The following is a 20,904-nucleotide window of genomic DNA, read 5'->3' as shown; positions in this document are numbered from 1 at the left end:
CAGTTTCAAAAGAGTTAGTGATTGCACTAATAAAAGCTGTAACAATAACAAACTGATTTTACCTAAATGTCGTTTGGCTAAAGCGGTAATTCGTTTTATGTTGCGTAAGGTTTTACAATAAAATACCAGAGTCTGTTATAAATCTGCCAGAAAAAAGATTTAAATGTCAAATAAAACAGTTCCTTTGCAAAAAAAGCTTTACTATAAAATTGAAGAATTCGTTAACGATAATAATGTTTTTATAGAAAAACTTTAAATCTATAGCACTGACAATATTATCTGATTACATTAATAATGAGTGCGTAGCGACTTCTATGTTGATTATCGCATGCCTCTTACTTGTTATACTGTAATTATTTATATAAAAAAAAACATCTATTAAAAAGAGCAACACACAAGTTTCTTGCTCATTCTTCTTGTGATGAATCTGCATTCCGAATGAGTGGTAGAATCAAAATATGACTATTCAAAAGTGCTTGTAATGAGTTTATTTGAATAAAGATTATTTCTATTTCTATTTCTATTATTCAGGTCAGTTAGCTCATCGTGATAAATTTTCAGTGAATTTGTCACGATGAGCTAACTGACCTGACTTACTTATCTTATCATTCACCACTGATGCCCCGCCAGCGTAAACCGTTAGCGCAGACGCACCATTCCATTATCATAAATTATATATATATACATATATAGAAATTGACTCTGTGATCAGGGCACTGACATCGGCAATTTGCCACAGTAGTGCCTAGATACACCACCCTCTTTATACCATTACTAGCTTTTGCTCGCGGCTTTGCTCGCGTTAATTTATCCCTATCCTTAGGGGTGGAATTTATCAAAATCCTTTCTTAGCCTACGTCATAGTAGCTTTATGCAAAGTCTCAGCCCGATCGATTTAAATTTGACGAAGTTTCATACAAATTTTCATCCCCCATTTTATCGCCTTAGGGGTTGAATTTATCAAAATCCTTTCTTAGCGGATGCCTACGTCATAACATCTACCTGCATGCCAAATTTCAGCCCGATCCGTCCAGTGGTTGGGGCTGTGCGTTGATAGATCACTATGTCAGTCACCTTTGTGTTATATATATTTAGATTTGTGGTCGGCGCAGTATGCCATCATCTTCCACTGATCCCTTTCCGCCCATTTTACACTCAGCCCGAGTGGGCAGGGAAGTGAGCAGCGCGAGAGTGTAAACACGAGTGGAAACACTTCCCATGCCATTGTCGCTGCCACTCGCACTGCCCGGCGCTCCCTCGATTGTCGGTTTTTCGTGCGCGAGTCAAAGGACTGGCAGCGCGAGTGGCAGCGTGTTTTTACATTCAGCGTTCTCGCTCAGTTGTCGCCCGGCATTATTTCCGGCAGCGCGAGTAGCAGGGGAAGCGGCTGAATGTAAACGTAGCATAGCATCTGAGGACCTCATCTTATCATTATCAACAGATGCCTCCAGCGTATAAATGTAACTTTCCATTAACATAAATAAAAAAAAATTTGACAAACATAGATTAAGAACCCTAATAAACATAGATATACAATAAGGAAAATAAATAAGAATATTTCAACCCAACCACAACACTACATACAACATGTACAACATCTATACATATAAATAAAATTGGAGTGTCTGTTTGTAATATTGAAATAACCGTTTATTACTACATGCATATGAACATAAATACGGTACATACACCAAAAAAACACTTTTACAATTTTTGTCTGTCTGTCTGTCCGTCTGTTTGACTCGCTAATCTCTGAAATGGCTGGACCGATTTTAACGGAACTTTTTTGGCAGGTAGCTGTTGTAATAAGGAGTAACTTAAGCTACGTTTATTTTGAAAAAATCTTTTATTTTAGAAATATATAGTTAAATTCCACGCAGACGAAGTTGCGGGTACAGCTAGTTTCAATATATATACAAATGCGCTTTTTTATTACAAACAAACTCAGAAATCTATAAACAAGCTGTGCCCGTGACATCATGCGCTTGTACATTTAGAGTTCCATCTATTGATAACCAAACGACAACAATAAATAAAAGATTCAAGATGTCATCATCATCATCGTCATCATCATCATCGTCATCATCGCAGCCCGGAAGACGTCCACTGCTGAACAAAGGCCTCCCCCAAAGATCTCCACGACGATCGGTCCTGTGCTGCTCGCATCCAATGCCTTCCAGCGATCTTGATCAGATCGTCGGTCCACCTTGCTTCCCAGATCCAAGATGTATTGAAATTAATAAAATTAGTTATGTGTTGACAAGTTCAAGTGTATTTTTCTCAGATTTTTTTGGCCTATATACTTAGCGAATATTTTATTAACATTTTAATTTCTCCAGTCGTTTTCACTTCAAACAGACAATATTACATTGTTACGATTTTATTATATGCTAAAATCCAAAAGATACATTAAGTACATCTACAAATATGTTCGGTAAATAAATAACTTTTTTGCATATTGCACGTGCGTGTTAGCACACCTTGTTTACTGGGATGAGGGTGATGTTAGAACCCCTGTTTGTTCTCTACAAATACATATAAACTAGCTTTGCATGTGGTTTCACTCGGTGTTTCATTTAAAAAAAATCGGGGTCACTCTCGTCCGCAGACCCAGTGTATCATATCACCTACTAACTATATTACTTCTTTCTCAGATTTAGCTTAATTTCTTTTTCCTCTACTCCTAATGATTGCAGCTTGATATCTAAAAGCCTATAAACATTCTTTAGAATTATGCTATCAAATGTAAAAAGTTTTTTTCCAATCAGTCTGATAATTCCAGATATCAAAGCATTTCAACAAACAAATAGACTCTTCCAATTTATAGGTACACTTATATTAATATAGATATGTCCATGTCAGTTCATGATAATAATGTAAACACGCAAGGCGAGATAAATAACTTATAAATGACTCTTGTCAAGCTATTTTAAACTTTATCCATTCGAAAGAACTCTCATTTGACTATACACGTGGTCATAGGTCATTTACGATAAGACATCCATCGGAGACTATATAAAAGTAGTGAATCCAAAAATTTTAATTATTCGACCGCTGGAAATTCATTAAACACCGTCACTATGGCTAGAAACATAACAAATAAAGTAGTTGTGATTACTGGAGCAGCTGAAGGCCTAGGACTAGTAATGGCCGATAATTTTCTACAGAAAGGAGCAAAAACCGTTGTCATTTTGGATATCAATGAGAAATTGGGCACTGAAGCTGTACGCACACTTAATTCGAAATATGGAGATGGCAAAGCTGCTTTCTACAAATGTGATGTCATTACAGACTTGGAGACAATTTCGAAGAAACTTTTCGACGTATACAAAACTGTTGATGTTTTGATCAACAACGCTGGTATACTTAACGATTTTGCTGTGAAACAAACTATAAACATCAATGTTCTGGCTCTGATCGAGTGGTCTAACAAATTCTGGGAGAATATGAGGATAGACAAAGGAGGAAAGGGCGGTACTATAATAAATCTAGCCTCAATCTATGGTTTTAGAGTTGATCAGTACTTACCAGTTTATCAAGCTTCTAAATTTGCTGTGATGGGCTTCACAAGGTCCTTGGGGCATCCGTATAACTATGAAAGGTCTGGAGTTCGAGTAGTAGCTATCTGTCCAGGATTCACTGTTACGAAGTTGGTAACCGATGTAAAGGCCAGCAACGACCAACTTGTACAACGCGATTGGGAGGCATTCGTTAAAGGAAATCTTTGGCAAAAGCCTGAATCTGTGGGTAAAGCCACAATTGAGGTTTATGAAAGAGCTGATAGTGGAACCGCTTGGTTAACAGAAGGTGGAAAGCCGATTGTGGAAGTTCCGTATGTTGCATAATTTTTAAGATATGTTTATTGAAGAAAACTTAAATTTTATAATCTAATGATTTCTATATTGTTTTTGTGTTATATTTGATTAACTTCGTATCACTTTGTTACTTTAAGTGGACGACGAAATGTAAATAAATAAAATTAAAATTAAGACCAATCATCATCTGCTTCTTCCTTATCTCATTTATTTGTGGTCGGCGTTATATATTTTTCTCTTCCATTCATCTCTGTTCGCAGTCATCTCGTTATTTACTCCCTTTCGTACCATATCATCTTTCACACAGTCCATCCATCTCTTTCGGCCTTCCTCTGCCCTTATAACCATCCACATTCATATGTAATACCTTCCTTCAAATATTACCTTCAATCCTACGCTTTATACTATTATTAAAATTAAGACCAAATAAGAATATAATTAAATGATTGATCTTTAAATTATCTTCATTCTTTATACCTATACCTATTCTTATCCATACCTCTTGATTCATTTCTAAAGGCCTCGGTAGTCTAGCGGTGTAGACACCCTCACTTTTGATGGTCAAGGATTCGATTCCTCGCACAGTACAAACATTTGTAATCATGAGTATTACTGTTAATGTTACTTTGGGTGTTTCCTATGTATATTATGTGTGTTTACAAAAAAATATATGTAAGTATTTATATCAGTTGTCCAGTAGCTATAACACAAGCTCTGCTTAGTTTGGGACTAGATAGTAAACATACTGTCCTGCAAGCCAGGAACAGGTCTCGATAAAATTCAAATTCAAAAATCATTTATTCATGTAGGACATTTTATCCGCTTATAAACGTCAAGATTTTACATAGACTACGCGCACGTGATACTCTGGTGTTTCAGGCGTCCATAGGCTACGGTAACTATTTACCATCAGAAGGGCCGTATGCATGATTGCCACCATCGTAGTATAAAAAAAAACGATGAGCAATTTCCTCCCAGTTCAAAACTTTTAAAGCAGTTAAGATATATGTTTCATGAAGCTTACTGAAAGTCAAATTCGGTTCTGAGGGTCAGTTGACGAATAGCACACACTCGCAAACACGTACAAAATCGGTTAGTTCCTGATAGAGATATTGAGTGGATTACATATATAGTAGTAAATATAATTTACTTCGTTCTGATTGCAGTTGCACGTTACATACAAACTGTTACTTAGCAACAATACTTATTTTAAATGTGATGGATTATACTTTTTCTACTTCAATCAATGTGCCTAATACGGTCCCTTAATCCATTACATTTAAGACATTCTACATCTCTACATTTAAATAACATACATAATATAAAACAATATACAGAAGAGTAAACAATAGAACTACTAGCAAAAAACATATCCAAAATTAAATCTGTTAAAATACTAATAATTTCTGTTGGACCTATACTCGTTCTGATTGCAGTTGCACGTTACATACAAACTGTTACTTAGCAACAATACTTATTTTAAATGTGATGGATTATACTTTTTCTACTTCAATCAATGTGCCTAATAGTTCCTAGCTGGTCAAATTTCTATAATTTTATTGGTAAACCTATATGTTAAAGGTAAAAATAATCAGCTAACTGTAGCTTGTTAAGTCCCGCTGATTTAACATATACCTAATCTGTTTCCCATATTTTTTTGTGTCGTAGACCCCTTGCCACATTTTTCTGTTTTGGGTAGACCCCCATTCTTACCTGGTATTGTTTTTTTGTAAATTTCTAATTGTAGTAAAGTTTAGTGTTAAAAACATAAAGTAAAAACAACAAGATGACCACTGTCGTAGACCCTTGCAGTTTGTCATAGACTCTTGGGGGTTAATATAGACCACTTTCGGAATCCTCTGTTAAATGATAGCACTAACGGAGGAAAAAACAGCGATTTCGGCTGACTACAAAATTTCTTCCTTAACAATCGTAGAATTTTTCGACCGTTTGAAAATATTTGGTAAAATAAACCTCGGCTCGCGGACTATAATAACAAACACACAGGATGACTAATATCTGAACCCCTAACTAGATATCTATATTTGTCATGATACACCATTATCTTATTTGTTTTATTAATGACTAGCTGTACCCGCGACTTCGCCCGCGTGGAATTTAACTTTATTTTTCTAAAACAAAAGTAGCCTAAGTTTCTCTTTATTACATCAGCTACCTGCCAAAAAAGTCCCATCAAAATCGGTCCCGCCATTTCCAATACAAATGTTTTTGCCGTGCGAGGAATCGAACCCGCGACCATCGGACGTAAAGCGGTGTGCTAGACCGCTAGACCACTGTGGTCGATAAATAAAGTAATTAAAATATTTTTTTGTTCAGTTACCATGTCAACAATTTCGTTTATAAACTCTTTTAATATCAAAACAGAGTAAATAGAAACAATGTAAACATGTATACAATAACATGTAGGTAGGCACCAGTTATCAACTATGTTTTTCGCTATAATTATGCAGAATTTCTTAGGTTAAAAGTCAAATTAAATATAATTTATTGAAGATTGAGCTTATCATGTAACAAACATTCGGGGTAAGGTCGAACGGATCATGTTTTTAATTCACTAACTCATGAGATGAGAATATCTCAACCACCTTCAGTAAAGAGGTATTCAATTGCATTTTATTTTGTTATATGCATGTAATATGATATTTTCGTTAAACGCCTGTATTATGTACAAAATTCTTTGCTCATTATCCCACTACAACTTCGGTCACTGCGTGAGCGCGGTAGAGGGCACACCCGAGGGAGCACTGCATTCAGCATTCTGGAGACATTGAACGTAATGGCAGTAAACCTCCCCACGGGCCCACCCGTTCCGTCCCGACTACACTTTTACACACAATCACGACACCGTCCTCGCCGGCGAAGTCGACGACCCCAAACACACCATATCGCGCATTCAACCGGGCGCCTGCGCGCGCCCGGGCGCTTCACACCGGCGCCCCCGGTCGCCCCTCCGATCGATCCCCCGTCCAATTCAAACGGGGACCGATGTTACGACGGCCTAAGCCGAGGTTCGAACCCCTAAAGATGCCCTCAGACTAATGTAGTATCCGTCAGGCGGGAGTTGGCCTTCAGCCGCTCCATAAGTCCTTCCTTTGGTTTGGAGTGCCATCTGCACTCGCCATCTATCGTCCGGTGAAGCTGTAAAGGCCAGCTGCATATTAGAGTAGTCCGAAAAAAAAATGGAGACATTAAAGTCGACACATCTCTCAATAATTCGCCATTTATAGTCATTGGTACTCTATATCTCACGTGTTACAGATGGCAGATGGACTATTAAAGCTACAAAATGGAAAGGACCAAAGGGAAATAGGAAAGTTGGAAGACCAATAAGAAGGTGGGCTGATGATATTGTGGACTATATAGGAAAAGACTGGTTAGCTATAGGAAAAAATGAGACGAGAGAATATTGGAAAAAGATGGAGGAGTCCTTCACCCAAAGAGGGGTCCATATCCACAAATAGTATAATTGTAATTTTAATACTAACAAATAGATCATAAGGAAAAAAAAATACTACCTTTTTTTTTTTAAGTGTACGAACTTCTAGATGGTTATGGAAATAAAAGACTTTATTATTATTTTTAGTACTTTATATACGTTAGTATTGGTCACTTAAATTAGAATATATAACACACTAATTTATATTGATCATTTAAATTATACATTGTAATTGTGCCGATTTTGTTCGCCCAATTTACACTCAGCCCGAGTGGGCATGGAAGTGACCAGCACGACAGTGGTAACACTTCCCATGCCATTGTCGCTGCCACTCGCGCTGCCCGGCGCTCCCTCGATTATTGGTTTTTCGTGCGCGAGTCAAAGGACTGGCAGCGCGAGTGGCAGCGTGTTTTTACATTCAGCCCTCTCGCTCAGTTGTCGCCCGGCAATATTTCCGGCAGCGCGAGTGGCAGGGGAAGCGGCTGAATGTAAACGTAGCATAACATATAACATATAGATTGTAATGATTTAGCGGCGTGAGTAATAGGTACTGGTGATAAAAAAAATTAATATGTGTATTATCGTTTAATTATATATTTTTTTTAACAACAATAGCTTTTCTTTCTATTTTTCTTGATATAGAAATAGAAATAATCTTTATTCAAATAAACTCATTACAAGCACTTTTGAATAGTCATATTTTGATTCTACCACTCATTCGAAATGCAGATTCATCACAAGAAGAATGAGCAAGAAACTTGTGTTCTCTTTTTAATAGATATTTTTTATATAAATAATTACAGTATAACAAGTAAGAGGCAATCGATATTCAACATAGAAATCGCTACGCACTCATTATTAGTGTAACCAGATAATATTGTCAGATAGAAAAATGATATACCATAACAACTTTGTTGCCATATTCAGTAAAATAAAAATTACTCTATTATGATTTGGACCTTAAATACATACACATTATGGTATTGATTGATTTTACAGTTAATAATTCAGAGCAACTCTTTAATGATTTGTAATCAATATACAAAGTAAATATGACTCTGTTTGTGTGTAACTTGTGTGTAGGAGATTTCGTAAATTATAATGAAATCATGTTATTTCTATACATAAATATGTTTAACGAAAATATAAGGTTAATATTAGTAACAATGTTTGAATGAGGTTTGAAATCGATAATCAGACTGGATCTTACTCGTATGACTGACGACGTATGTTTGAATAATAATAATAATAAACTTTGCGAACAAACCTGATATCGTGGTGATGGATCGGGCACTCTCGAGGGTGTTTTTGGTGGGCATCACCATACCACATGACGAGAACCTCGTGAAAGCTGAAACTGAGAAAAAGAGAAAATATCTCGACCTGGCTCACGAGGTGACCGAAATGTGGGGGTGATGTCCACCGAAATCATTCCAATCGTTATGTCGGTGAACGGTCTTATCCCAACCAGTCTGGAACAACATCTCAGACGGTTGGGATTCCGAGGCGGCTCACTCCCGGGAAAGATGCAGAAAGCGGTCCTGTTAGATTCTGCCCGCATTGTACGCTGGTTTCTCTCCCTGGGGCTCTGAACCCCGGCCGACTGTGCTTCTGCCGGGGGTATGTTGCCATCTCCTCTCCTTAAGAGGGGAGATGAGAATTTTTGGAAAAAAAAAATTCTAAACACCTGTAGAATAGTCCGCAAGTTCTTGTTATCATAATCATTTCTTTTATAATTGTCATTGTTTGGTGATATTCACCCGCAATGACAATTTTAACACCCCATCAAAGGGAGATATATAATATATATATAAAAAACAATAATAATAATAAAGCATGGGAAACAAATACACCCAAGTCAATCTCACATACTTAGTTTAAATGTTAGTACTGTGCGAGGAATCGAACCTGCGATCATTAGAAGTAAGGCGGTGTGCTAATCGCTAGACCAATATATATAAGTATTTCTATAACTATACTACAGAACTAGATGGCGCTGTGTGTATTGTAGTGTAGTACAGAATTATTATTATTATTATTAATAATATATAATAATAATAATCTCAGGGCAATTCACACAGCGCCATCTAGTCCCAAGTTAAGCAGAGCTCGTATTAACAACTTATTGGTATTAAACTACTGATAGAAATACTTAATAATTGACAGCCTCGGTGGTCTAGTGGTTTAGCACACCGCTTTACTATCCGATGGTCGTGGGTTCGATTCCTCGCACGGTACGAACATTTGTATTCATGAGTATGATTGTTTGTATCGGTCTGGGTGTTTTCTATGTATAATATGTATTTATTTACAAAAAAATGTATCCATGTATTATATTAGTTATCCAGTACCCATAACACAAGCTCTGCTTAGCTTGGGACTAGATGGCGCTGTGTGAATTGCCCTGAGATATTTTTTTTGTTTTAACAAAAAAAAATTGGCACATCCACACAATAGTACCAATGAAATATCACATTACGATAAAAAAATATTGGTATTACTGACGACGAGTCTGTCACGGTGTTTGAGATGGTAAAGAATCCAATAAAAGTGGCGTATCAACATAAGGCAGTACCACTCGGGTATTTTCAACCTTACATCGTGGTAATAAGGTCGAACGACCGCAAGGAAAGTATGAGCAATTGGATAGGCAAATAAAAATTCCCCACGGCATATTCTTTCGTGAAATGTAAGAAATATTCAGCGATAAGATTGATCACGGACGTGGCAGGCCGGCTGACGTTGTATTCTTATGGGATGACTCTTTCAATTATTTTGCGTTCAATAATATTATACATTTTTATATATTCAAATTCAAATTCAAAATATCTTTATTCATGTAGGTCTATTACAGACTCTTATGATATGTCAAATCTACCGTCAGTTCGGAATGATATCGAGATGAGAAGAACTGACAAGAAACTCAGCTCGTATTTTTTTTTCAAATAATAGTGGAACATGTTTATGATAAATACAGTTATTAAAATTAAAATTTGGGAGAATAGAGTGACCACCAGCATATGCTATCGCAAAGAACAAAATATTTAATCAGTGTTCACAACCTGAACAGACCAGTCCCCACAAGCAGCACCCGTTCACGAGTATGACGTATGAGCCAGCCATCATTGTACTCAACCATATTTGAGGGAGCACATCGACCCGGCCCACCACGCCGCCACAAGTTTGAACTTTATAGCGAACATGACTGTTTCAGGTTACTCCACTACATCAATTATATTATTTACAGCATAGGCTGTACCGATCACAGTTTTCACCCATTACAATATTAAATTTACATTATTTAATTTACAATATGTCATTACAAAATTTATAATAAGTTTCTTTAATGTTATTACATTATCCATGTCAATGGGAAAAAATATATGCCTCATAACAAAAGTTAAAATTGTAATTAAGTCCACATCTTTTATACATATGTTACCTATATTTTATACATATGTTACAGTTCACTTAAATATAATATAATATAATAATCTCAGGACAATTCACACAGCGCCATCTAGACCCAAGTTGAGCTAGCTAAAGCTTGTGTTATGGGTACTAGATAACTGATACATACACATAGATATTTTTTTTTGTAAATAGGTACATACATATTATACATAGAAAACACCCAGATCGATACAAACAATCATACTCATGAATACAAATGTTTGTGCCCTTCGAGGAATCGAACCCGCGACCATCGGTCGTAAATCTGTGTGCTAGACCGCTAGACCACCGTGGTCGTCATTGTATAAAAAACCGATTTTTTTTTAATGATATTAAAAGAGGGTAGTTTGTGATTACTACTAATGAAGTACCCAATGCAAAGATTATTACAAACTAGCTTTTGCCCGCGGCTTCGCTCGCTTTAAGAAGTATTATTAATTAATAATAATACATATAGTGGTATAGTTTTGCGGCTTTACTTTCATACAAACTTTCATCACCTATTTTATACCCTTAGGGGTGGAATTTATCAAAATCCTTCTTAGGGGATGCCTACGTTATAACATCTACCTGCATGCCAAATTTCAGCCCGATCCGTCCAGTGGTTTGGGCTGTGCGTTGATAGATCACTATGTCAGTCACCTTTGAGTTATATATATTTAGATTTTGTACTTCGTCTCGAACATTCCGTGGCGTCATTATTAAAACCTGTGTACAATATAGTCTAATTATTTTTTATTTCAATTAAAACAAATTAAACATTACAATATTCATCCAGCAAACACTATGTTATAATAATAATTATACATATGTACTTATGATAAATATATATTTATACATATATAAAGAATTGCTCATTTAAAATAATAGTATTCTGCAAAGATAAACTTCGATTTCCTTTAGAGTACACACGCCGTTAATAAAACGGAGGATTTCTCGAAGCGTTAAGAACACACAATGTTACCAAAGACATAAATCTCCAAACTTGCCACTTTCATCTCAATCGGCCCGTTTTATACAAGTATAACTGAGATGTAAGCGTTAAGTAACACTTAAATTTTAAAATGTACCACTTTATTCATTTATATCAGGCCATTAGGCTCATAATGTGGTGCTGGAGAAGAATAGAATAGAATCCGTCATACTCGTAAACGGGTACCGCTTGTAGGGACCAGTCTGCTCTTATCACTATGACTGATTTCCTCTTATTCATTGTTTAACTAGTTGGTTATATATTCAATATTTTTTCTATTTGAGTATTTAATTGAATTAGTGCTAATTGGTGGTTTGTATTCACTTAAACTTAAAAATGTAAAATAATAATAAAATTATTTAAAAGAGCAACACGCAAGTTTCTTACTCGTTCTTCTTGTGATGGGATAGCTTTCCGAATGAGCGGTAGATTAAAAAAAATGTTATGATTATTCAAAAGTGCTTCAATGTAAGTTTATTTGAATAAATGATTTTCTATACTATTCTAATACCTTATAGACTAACATACATATGAATTAATATGGAATCAGTTTTATTAGTGACGGCCTTGGTAGTCTAGCGGTTTAGCACAGCGTCTCGCGCAGTCGCGGGTTCGATTCCTCGCACGGTACAAACATTTGTATTAATAAGTATGATTGTTTGTATCGGTCTGGGTGTTTTCTATGTATATTATGTATGTATCTACAAAAGAAATATCTAAGTATTTCAATGTTACCTAAAAGCTTTGCACGAGGGGAAGTGGATCTCTAATGTGGACATATGACCCCTTTACTAGCAATGTACCATGTCAGGTTCCTCCTGGAAACCATCGCGATAAACTCCTGGTGGGGTGGGATTTGATGGGCTAACTGACCTGACCTCATGTTCATCTTATCATCTTCTGGTGCCCAGCCAGTGTAAACAGTTGGCGCCGTCGGGTGCACCATTCCATTATCATTCATAAAAAAAAACCTTTGCACTGCTTAGCATGACACTAGATTACATTGTGTGAATTATCCTGAAATATTATAATTATACTAGCTGACCCGGCAAACGTTGTTTTGCCATATAAATAACTTTCAAGTAATTTCTAGATAAAAAAAAATTAGGAGTGAACTACCCCTAATATTTAGGGGGATGAAAAATAGATGTTGGCCGATTCTCAGACCTACGCAATACGCTTACAAAATTTCATGAGAATCGGTTTCGGAGGAGTATCGGAACGAAAACGTGACACGAGAATTTTATATATATAGATTTATTGATTTTTGATTAATACTGATTTTTGACATCACTAGCCATCTATGGTTAAGACCACGCGTTTACCTTTTCTGTAAGTTTTATTAGAACAGAGCATACTTGAACCCCATACCCCTGAACCTGCAACTTCAGGCTACCAATCTGAATCGTCGCGACATTATCGCGAGAATCTCAGCATCTGACAACGAACGTTTGTGATTAGTAAAGTACACCGAACCATCTTGATTCCAGTTTGTTTTGAGTGTCGCCAACATTGAGTCTTTAATTATATACAAATATTTACATACCCAATTCTCCGAGCACTTTGTAAATACAGGCAAGTTGGGCCCCGTTTTATTAACTAATAAAATTGTATCTTGTAATTAGTACAACACTCGTTATACAGGCTCTTGTCCCCACTGGGCACAGGGCCCCGCGATGAATTGGGGCCCCCTAGTCTAGTCTAGTCTCTACTCCATTACCAAACGATAACCGATAGCTACTGGGGTGAAGAAGATTGTTAGTAATGTGGACTAATTATCCCATCGACCTCCACACGGTACCCCCTGGAAACCATCGTGATACATAATTTGTTACGTTCGGCTAACTGATCTTATTTCATGTTCATCTTATCATCCTCCATGGCAGCACATTATCATCCTTTAAAAAAACCGATTGCTACTCTACTCTCGCCTGAAAATCAGTCTTAACAACTGCTTACCGACTATGGTCAATTTGTTCGTTTTTGTTAATCACTACATAGTATAAAGCAAAGTCGCTGTCGCTGTCTGTCCCTGTGTATGCTTAAATCTTTAAAACTACGCAACGGATTTTGTAGCATTTTTTTTAAGAGAGTGATTCAAGAGGAAGGTATATATGTATAATACATGTACACCCGTGCGATGTCAGGGTGGGTAGCTAGTTTTTTATAAATGTTTAACAAGAACTTGAATCCATCATCATATAACGATTTTTTTTTTATTTTTATCTAGTTATTTTTAAGGTAGGGCATCCCCATATACATCTCTAAAGAGTCATGTTCAAAAATTACTTTGTCTATTCTAACACAATAGTGCTTTATGGTCTACTAAGGTCATAGTAAAGTCCTCGAGTGGCGACCCGCATTATCCGACGATCTGGTCAAGTTGATCGTCGTGGAGATCTTTGGGGGAGGCCTATGTCCAGCAGTGGACGTCTTCCGGGCTGCGATGATGATGATGATGAAAAGATCATAGGGGCCCCATTATCCCAGGGTTGTCAAGCCCAAATTTAAAAACCAGGATTGAAAGTTAAAAGTACCAGGACTATCCAGTTTAAAAACAGAACGCAGCAATAGTGTTGCAATAGTTATATTAATATGTAGTAACATTCAAGTAATTAATGAAAATCAGTAATTAAAAGGCGCGCATATTTTAAAAACCCAGTACGCTGCCAAAGAACTATTCAAGACTTCCCAGGACACTTCAAAACTAGGACATGTCCTGGGAAAAGGGGTCGGTTGGCAACTCTACGTTATCCTAATGTGCCCAGGACCTCTAATAGATGAAAGACGGCCCTGGTTACTCTGAATCAGACGACGCATAATAAAATGCCGGTAAACATTTACTTTTGCCGTCTTCCCGCTCAATGGAAAGCTGCCGTTAGAAAAACATTGTAATGAATTTTAATTAAGTTGTACAATTTATCTTCAAAGACCCTTAAGGAACGCAAATAGGAATAATCTTTAGTCAAATAATCTTCTTTACGTACAATCATCTTCGCAGCTCGGAAGACGTGCACTGCTGGACATAGGCCTCCCCCAAAGATGCCCACGACGATCGGTTCCAATGCGATTCAGCGATCTTGACCAGATCGTCGGTCCACCTTGCTGGAGGCCTTCCCACGCTGCGTCTTCCGGTCCGTGGTCGCCACTCGAGGACTTGGCGACCCCATCGGCCATCTGTCCTACGAGCTTTTATGCTTTACGTACAATAAAATTGTAAAATTATGACAATCTAAATATAACTCAAAGGTGACTGACGTAGTGATCTATCAACGCACAGCCCAAACCACTGGACGGATCAGGCTGAAATTTGGCATGCAGGTAGATATTATAACGTAGGCATCCGCTAAGAAAATTTTGATTAATCCTACCCCCAAGGGGATGAAATAGGGGATGAAAGCTTGTATGAAACTTTGTCAATTTTAAACCGATCGGGCTGAGACTTTGCATGCATAAAGATACTATAACGTAGGCATCCCTTAAGAAAGGATTTTGATAACTTCCACACCTAAGGGTATAAATTAACGCGAGCGAAGCCGCGTGCAAAAGCTAGTAATACATATATATATATAAAAAGTTTGAAGTAAAGAAATGGACTATGAGAAAAGGAAAAAATATCAAATTTGCCAGTAAATCTCAATCTAAGACTAACATTTATATCTGAAATTTGTTTCTAGTATGTTCTTTATACAATACTAGCTACTCGCCCCGGCTTCGCACGGGTATACATGTATTATATGTATATACCTTCCTCTTGAATAACTTTATTTATTAAAAATACCGCTTCAAAATCCGTTGCGTAGTTTTAACGATTTAAGCATACATAGGGACAGACAGCGAAAGCGACTTTATTTTATCTATCCATATAAATAAAATTGGTGTGTCTGTTTGTAATATTGAAATAACCATTTTTTACTACATGCATATGAATATAAATATTTTGTCTGTCTGTCTGTTCCGACTAATCTCTGAAATGGCTGGACCGATTTTGACGGGACTTTTTTTGGCAGGTAGCTGATGTAATAAGGAGTAACTCAGGCTCCTTTTATTTAAAAAAAATAAAGTTATATTCACGCGATCGAAGTCATGTCGAGCAAATTTAGAATTTTCTAGATCTGTGATAGAGTCTATCAATATACTTTATAGACATGTGACAGTTTTTTAAATAAGTTGTGGTTTTACGAAGAGAGTCAATTAATTTATGAGGATATTTTATACAAAAACTACCCGTTTCATATTTCTTTTCGAACAAATTTAGGTTACTTATCACGTAATTGAAAAACCCTTCCCATTTCCACTAAAGGGTACTTCCTTTACAATTAGTTCTCGCAAAAATTACAAGTTGCCGAATGAGAGTCGAGCGGGAAAAATTGGACACGTAAAAAGGGAGCAATAATATCATTTAGGCAAGTCGCGAGAAGCGATAACTGGCCTAACTAGGGATGATTGGCCCTTAAGGGCTACCCCACCCAAAAAGTTGGAGCGACTCAGAAGGGCCGATTAAGCCAGAAATTGCTAATAAAATAAAGAATTCCACCGATTATCCGGTAATTTAACGAGCTGAACGTGTTAGAAGAGTGTAATGGCTGTACACAAATCATGAGTAAATGATATTTAGTTATTTATATCATTACATAGTATAAAATAAAGTCGTTGTCGCTGTCTGTCCGTCCCTATGTATGCTTGAATCTTTAAGACTACGCAACGGATTTTGAAGCGGTTTATTTTATAGATAGAATGATTCAAGAGGAAGAGATATGTGTATAATACATGTACACCTGTGCGAAGTCGGGTTGGGTAGCTAGTATCTAATAAAATACATAATCAATAATATTACATCATCATCTCAGGCCGGAAGACGTCCACTGCTGAACAAAGGCCTCCCCCAAGGGTCTCCACGACGATCGGTCCTGCGCTGCTCACATCCAATGCCTTCCAGCGATCTTGACCAGATCGTCGGTCCACCTTGCTGGAGACCTTCCCACGCTGCGTCTTCCGGTCCGCGGTCGCCACTCGAGGACTTTACTGCCATAATATTACATAGTACAGTGTAACACTGGAAAACTTTGAGGTCCAAGAGCAAAACACTATATTCGTGTATTTATATGTATTTATATATATATTTATAACATTTATTGTGTGCAAAAGATTAATTAAATAAGATTAAATCTGTTATACTAATTAGTCATTTAATTACTTTTTCTTGTAATTTTATTTATTTGTATATATAGAGAGCGGTTCTTCCGATAGTCTTGGATTCGATTCCTCGCACGGCACCAACACTTGTGTTCATAAGTGTGATTGTTTGTATCTGTGGAGGTGTGTACTTAATATGTGTGTATTTACGGAAAAAAAAATCGATATATTTGTATCAGTTATCTAGTACCAATAACACAAGATTTGCTAACTTAACCTGGTACTAGATGGCGGTGTGTGAATTGTCCTGAGATCATTATTATAGTTTCTAGACTTAGTTGTTATATTTTCCGGTACGGTTTTTTTTATACTACTATGGTGGCAAATAGGCATACGGCCCATCTGATGGTAAATGTTACCGTAGCCTATATACGCCTGAAACACCAGGGGTGTTACGTGCACGTTGCCGACCCTTAAGAAACCTTAATATACCCTTCTTGAAAAACCCCATGTTGTAGTCTCGTGAGAAAACCTCGGCAGGAAGTTCATTCCACAATCTAAGTGTACGCGGGAGGAAGCTCCTCTGAAACCGCACTGTCCGAGACCACTTAGGTTCCAGCGTGTGGGAATGAATTCCCTGTCGATGGCGAGCGGTGCGATGGTAAAAGGTGGCCGTAGGCATCATGTCGAATAATTCCTCAGAACACAGTTCGTTGTATAATTGAACACACAAAGCGAAGCAAAGTCTCGCCTCAAACTCCAGCTACGGTGTGTATATTTTAAACATCTCAGACAAGAATCGCATACATTGCTCTGTAATGGGAACTGCGTCTATGAATCGTGCTATCTCATTTATCCTGGGGCAGTGTATCGCGACACAGCTACAGGAGTGTGGGTTATGACAGCGTGGCCACTATCAGGGATGTTATGGATAAAAAATTTCGGATACGGATAGGTTTCGGATATACTAATGATTATTATACCGAATACGGTCACGGGTGCAGATATGAAATTATTTCGGATTATCCGTTAGTTTCGGATAATTTCGGTAACGGATATTAATTTTTTAAGGAATTTCAAAAGTAAAATACAAGTAACTAATAAAATAGTAACATAACGTGTCTCAATTAGGCTCCGTCCCTATCCGATATTATGCGTAACTTTTATTTCGGATTCGATTACGGTTACGAATATATTTTTATATCGGATATCCGATAGTTTCCGTTATGATTACGGAGCTCCGTAACATCCTGGCCACTATGTATCTTTTGTACCATTTTAAACATACTCGCCCAGTGGTCGAAAATAATTTAAATTATTTTTGTTTGAACATTAATAAGTTTCTATTGTTTGTTGCCAAGGCTAAACTATTAATTTGCGTATGACATTTCAAAGAAATTATATTACATTCTAATTAATAAAATAAAAAAATATTATAATAAAAATACCTTTACGAATTATTCTTAATTAAAACAAAAAAAAACCATGTGATAAAAAAATCATCATTAGAGGAAGTACATTGACCCGGACCACCATGCCGCCACGAGTTTGAACTTTATAGCGAGTATGACAGTTTCAAAGAATATTTCAATTTAGAAAAAATATAGGTGGACGTTCCGCCTTCACTGCATTTGTGACCGAGTGAAATCTAAATGCAAATCTGGCCACTTTTATGACTATACGAATATACTGCTGCACACTAGTATATATATGTATATCACTAACAATGGTCGCTTGATACCATTGTACTCCGAAAATAGCTATTGATGCCGGTGTAGATTAGTTAATAGAAACATCAGATAACTACCTATTATGTATTGTAAACGTAATCGAACACCACGCGGATTTTGTTTTTTTATGTACAGTTTTACGGCTATGGAAGCGAGTCGTTTTGTAATTATTTTTATACAATAGGAAATAGAAATAGAAATAATCTTTATTCAAATAAAATAAATATGACTATTTAAAAGTGCCTCTTTTGAATAATCATATTTTTTTTATTCTACCACTCATTCGGAACGCAGACTCATTACAAGAAGAATGAAGAATGAATTACAAGAAGAATGAGCAAAAAACTTAAAAATGTAGTTCTGAACAACATATATTTAAATATATGTTGTTCAGAACTACATTTTTAAGTTTTTTGCGTGAATAGAAACTGACAAATAGCATAGAATAGAATAGAATAGAATAGAAAATCATTTATTCAAATAAACTTACATTGAAGCACTTTTGAATAGTCATTACATTTTTTAATCTACCGCTCGTTCGGAAAGCTGTCTCATCACAAGAAGAACGAGCAAGAAACTTGTGTGTTGCTCTACCTGCTCTACCTGTGTGTTGTTTATAGTTAACACAAATAAATAAACACTTACCTGAGTTAGTTCCAGGAGAATTTAATTTACTACTTCAATAGAGGCCAGACGGTTTGGCATAGTGTCTAAATATAAAAATTAGTGGCAATTTTTATACATTCTCTGTCACTAAATGAATTTCTCACCATATATGTATTATTTTTCCTAAACTATTATTAAAAGGAGAAAGGTTTATTACATACTAGCTACTTGCCCCGGCTTTGCACGGGTGTACATGTATTATATATATAAACCTTCCTCTAGAATCACTCTATCTATTTAAAAAAAACCGCTTCGAAATCCGTTGCGTAGTTTTAAAGATTTAAACATATATAGTTAAAGATTTAAGCACACATAGATACGGACAGACAGCGACAGCGACTTTGTTTTATACTATGTAACAAATATTTCTCCTTTTAATAATATATGTATGGTAATGTATGGAAAATCTATATATATATATATAATAATAATAAACTCTTTATTGTGCACATAGAAGAAATACAATAAGAAAAAGAAAAAAACAATAAATAGTAAATTATGAACAAACAAATATATTTCAAGCTACATCCATTACAAAACAGCCAAAGAGGACCGAGAACAGATTGGCTCCGATCTTACATACAATTCTCGATTCATTCGTATTCAGAACTCGCGCAACACGTTCCAGAAAATTTTCACTCCATCCAATAACTATAATTGATAAACTAAGAAAAAAATACATATCCAAAATTAAAAACATCTAGAAATCTAGCAGGATAGAATATCTTTCAATTAAAAATAGAAATATAACAAAAATTTCATCCACGCAAATACGGGCGCGTTTCTAGTAATAATAATCATAATGTTTTTTTGACGAGGTCATTATTTATAAGTATAATTATTAAACATCGGGGGATCTTACCACATTTTCTTTTTATTAGCATCATCGACGACCTCGGTGGTCTTGTGGTTTAGTACACCGCCTTACTTCCGATGGTCGCGGGTTCGTTCCTCGCACGGCACAAACACTTTTATTCCTGAGTATGATTGTTTGTATCGGTCTGGGTATTTTCTATGTATAATATGTATGTATTAACGAAAAAAAATATATCTATGTAATTGTATCAGTTAAATAGTAGTAAATTGTCCTGAGATTATTATTATTATTAACATAGAATAATATATAATTCTTACATATAATTCTATTCTGTTCCGTTCTATTCAATTCTATCCTATTCTTATTGGGTTCCTGATATTTCCGCCAGTGTTCCACCGCCATGATCCCTATAATCATAAACTGAGTAATTAAAAAACGTGGTGAGATCCCGTAATTTTTATTAATTGTATGTATAAATTATAATTATAACTCAGGATAATGCACACAACACCATCTAGTCCCAAGCTAAGCAGAGCTTGTGTTATACGACAACTGATACAAATACATTTTTTAAATATAAATACATACATAATATATACAGGGCATCTCCAAATAAATACAAAATTTCAAACTCAAAAATACATGTTTGTTCTGTGCATGGAATCGAACCCGCGACCATCGGAAGTGAGGGTGATGTCTAAACCGCTAGACCATTGCAACTTTAATAAAAACACCAGTATAATTTTCCACTTCCCTATCAAAAACCGTCACGGATTAGATTTTTTTAATTCCGGATAGGGCGAGAATGACATGGACAGATTTGGTATCTGCCAAATATCTCGGATACGAAGAGAGAA

The 20,904-nt window shown here is 36.2% G+C and overlaps 1 protein-coding gene across 1 annotated transcript; it reads left to right on the top strand.

The window, feature by feature from the left end:
* The first annotated feature begins 3,032 nt into the window (after positions 1-3,032).
* On the top strand, positions 3,033-4,261 carry LOC131846351 (alcohol dehydrogenase 1-like). Its single transcript, XM_059195626.1, has one exon. It carries the CDS (start codon positions 3,081-3,083, stop codon positions 3,843-3,845), a length of 765 nt encoding a protein of 254 aa, XP_059051609.1. The 5' UTR covers positions 3,033-3,080; the 3' UTR covers positions 3,846-4,261.
* Positions 4,262-20,904: the final 16,643 nt, after the last annotated feature.

This window comes from Achroia grisella, unplaced genomic scaffold (genome assembly GCF_030625045.1).
Source record: "Achroia grisella isolate CSIRO2021 unplaced genomic scaffold, CSIRO_AGI_Agris_v1 utg509, whole genome shotgun sequence".
In the NCBI taxonomy this organism is placed as follows: Eukaryota; Metazoa; Arthropoda; class Insecta; order Lepidoptera; family Pyralidae; genus Achroia; species Achroia grisella.
This window is presented reverse-complemented; position numbering and strand designations above follow the sequence as displayed.

Coding starts and splice junctions, on each gene's coding strand:
- LOC131846351 (XM_059195626.1), top strand. CDS start 3,081: ATGGCTAGAAACATAACAAATAAAGTAGTTGTGATTACTGGAGCAGCT.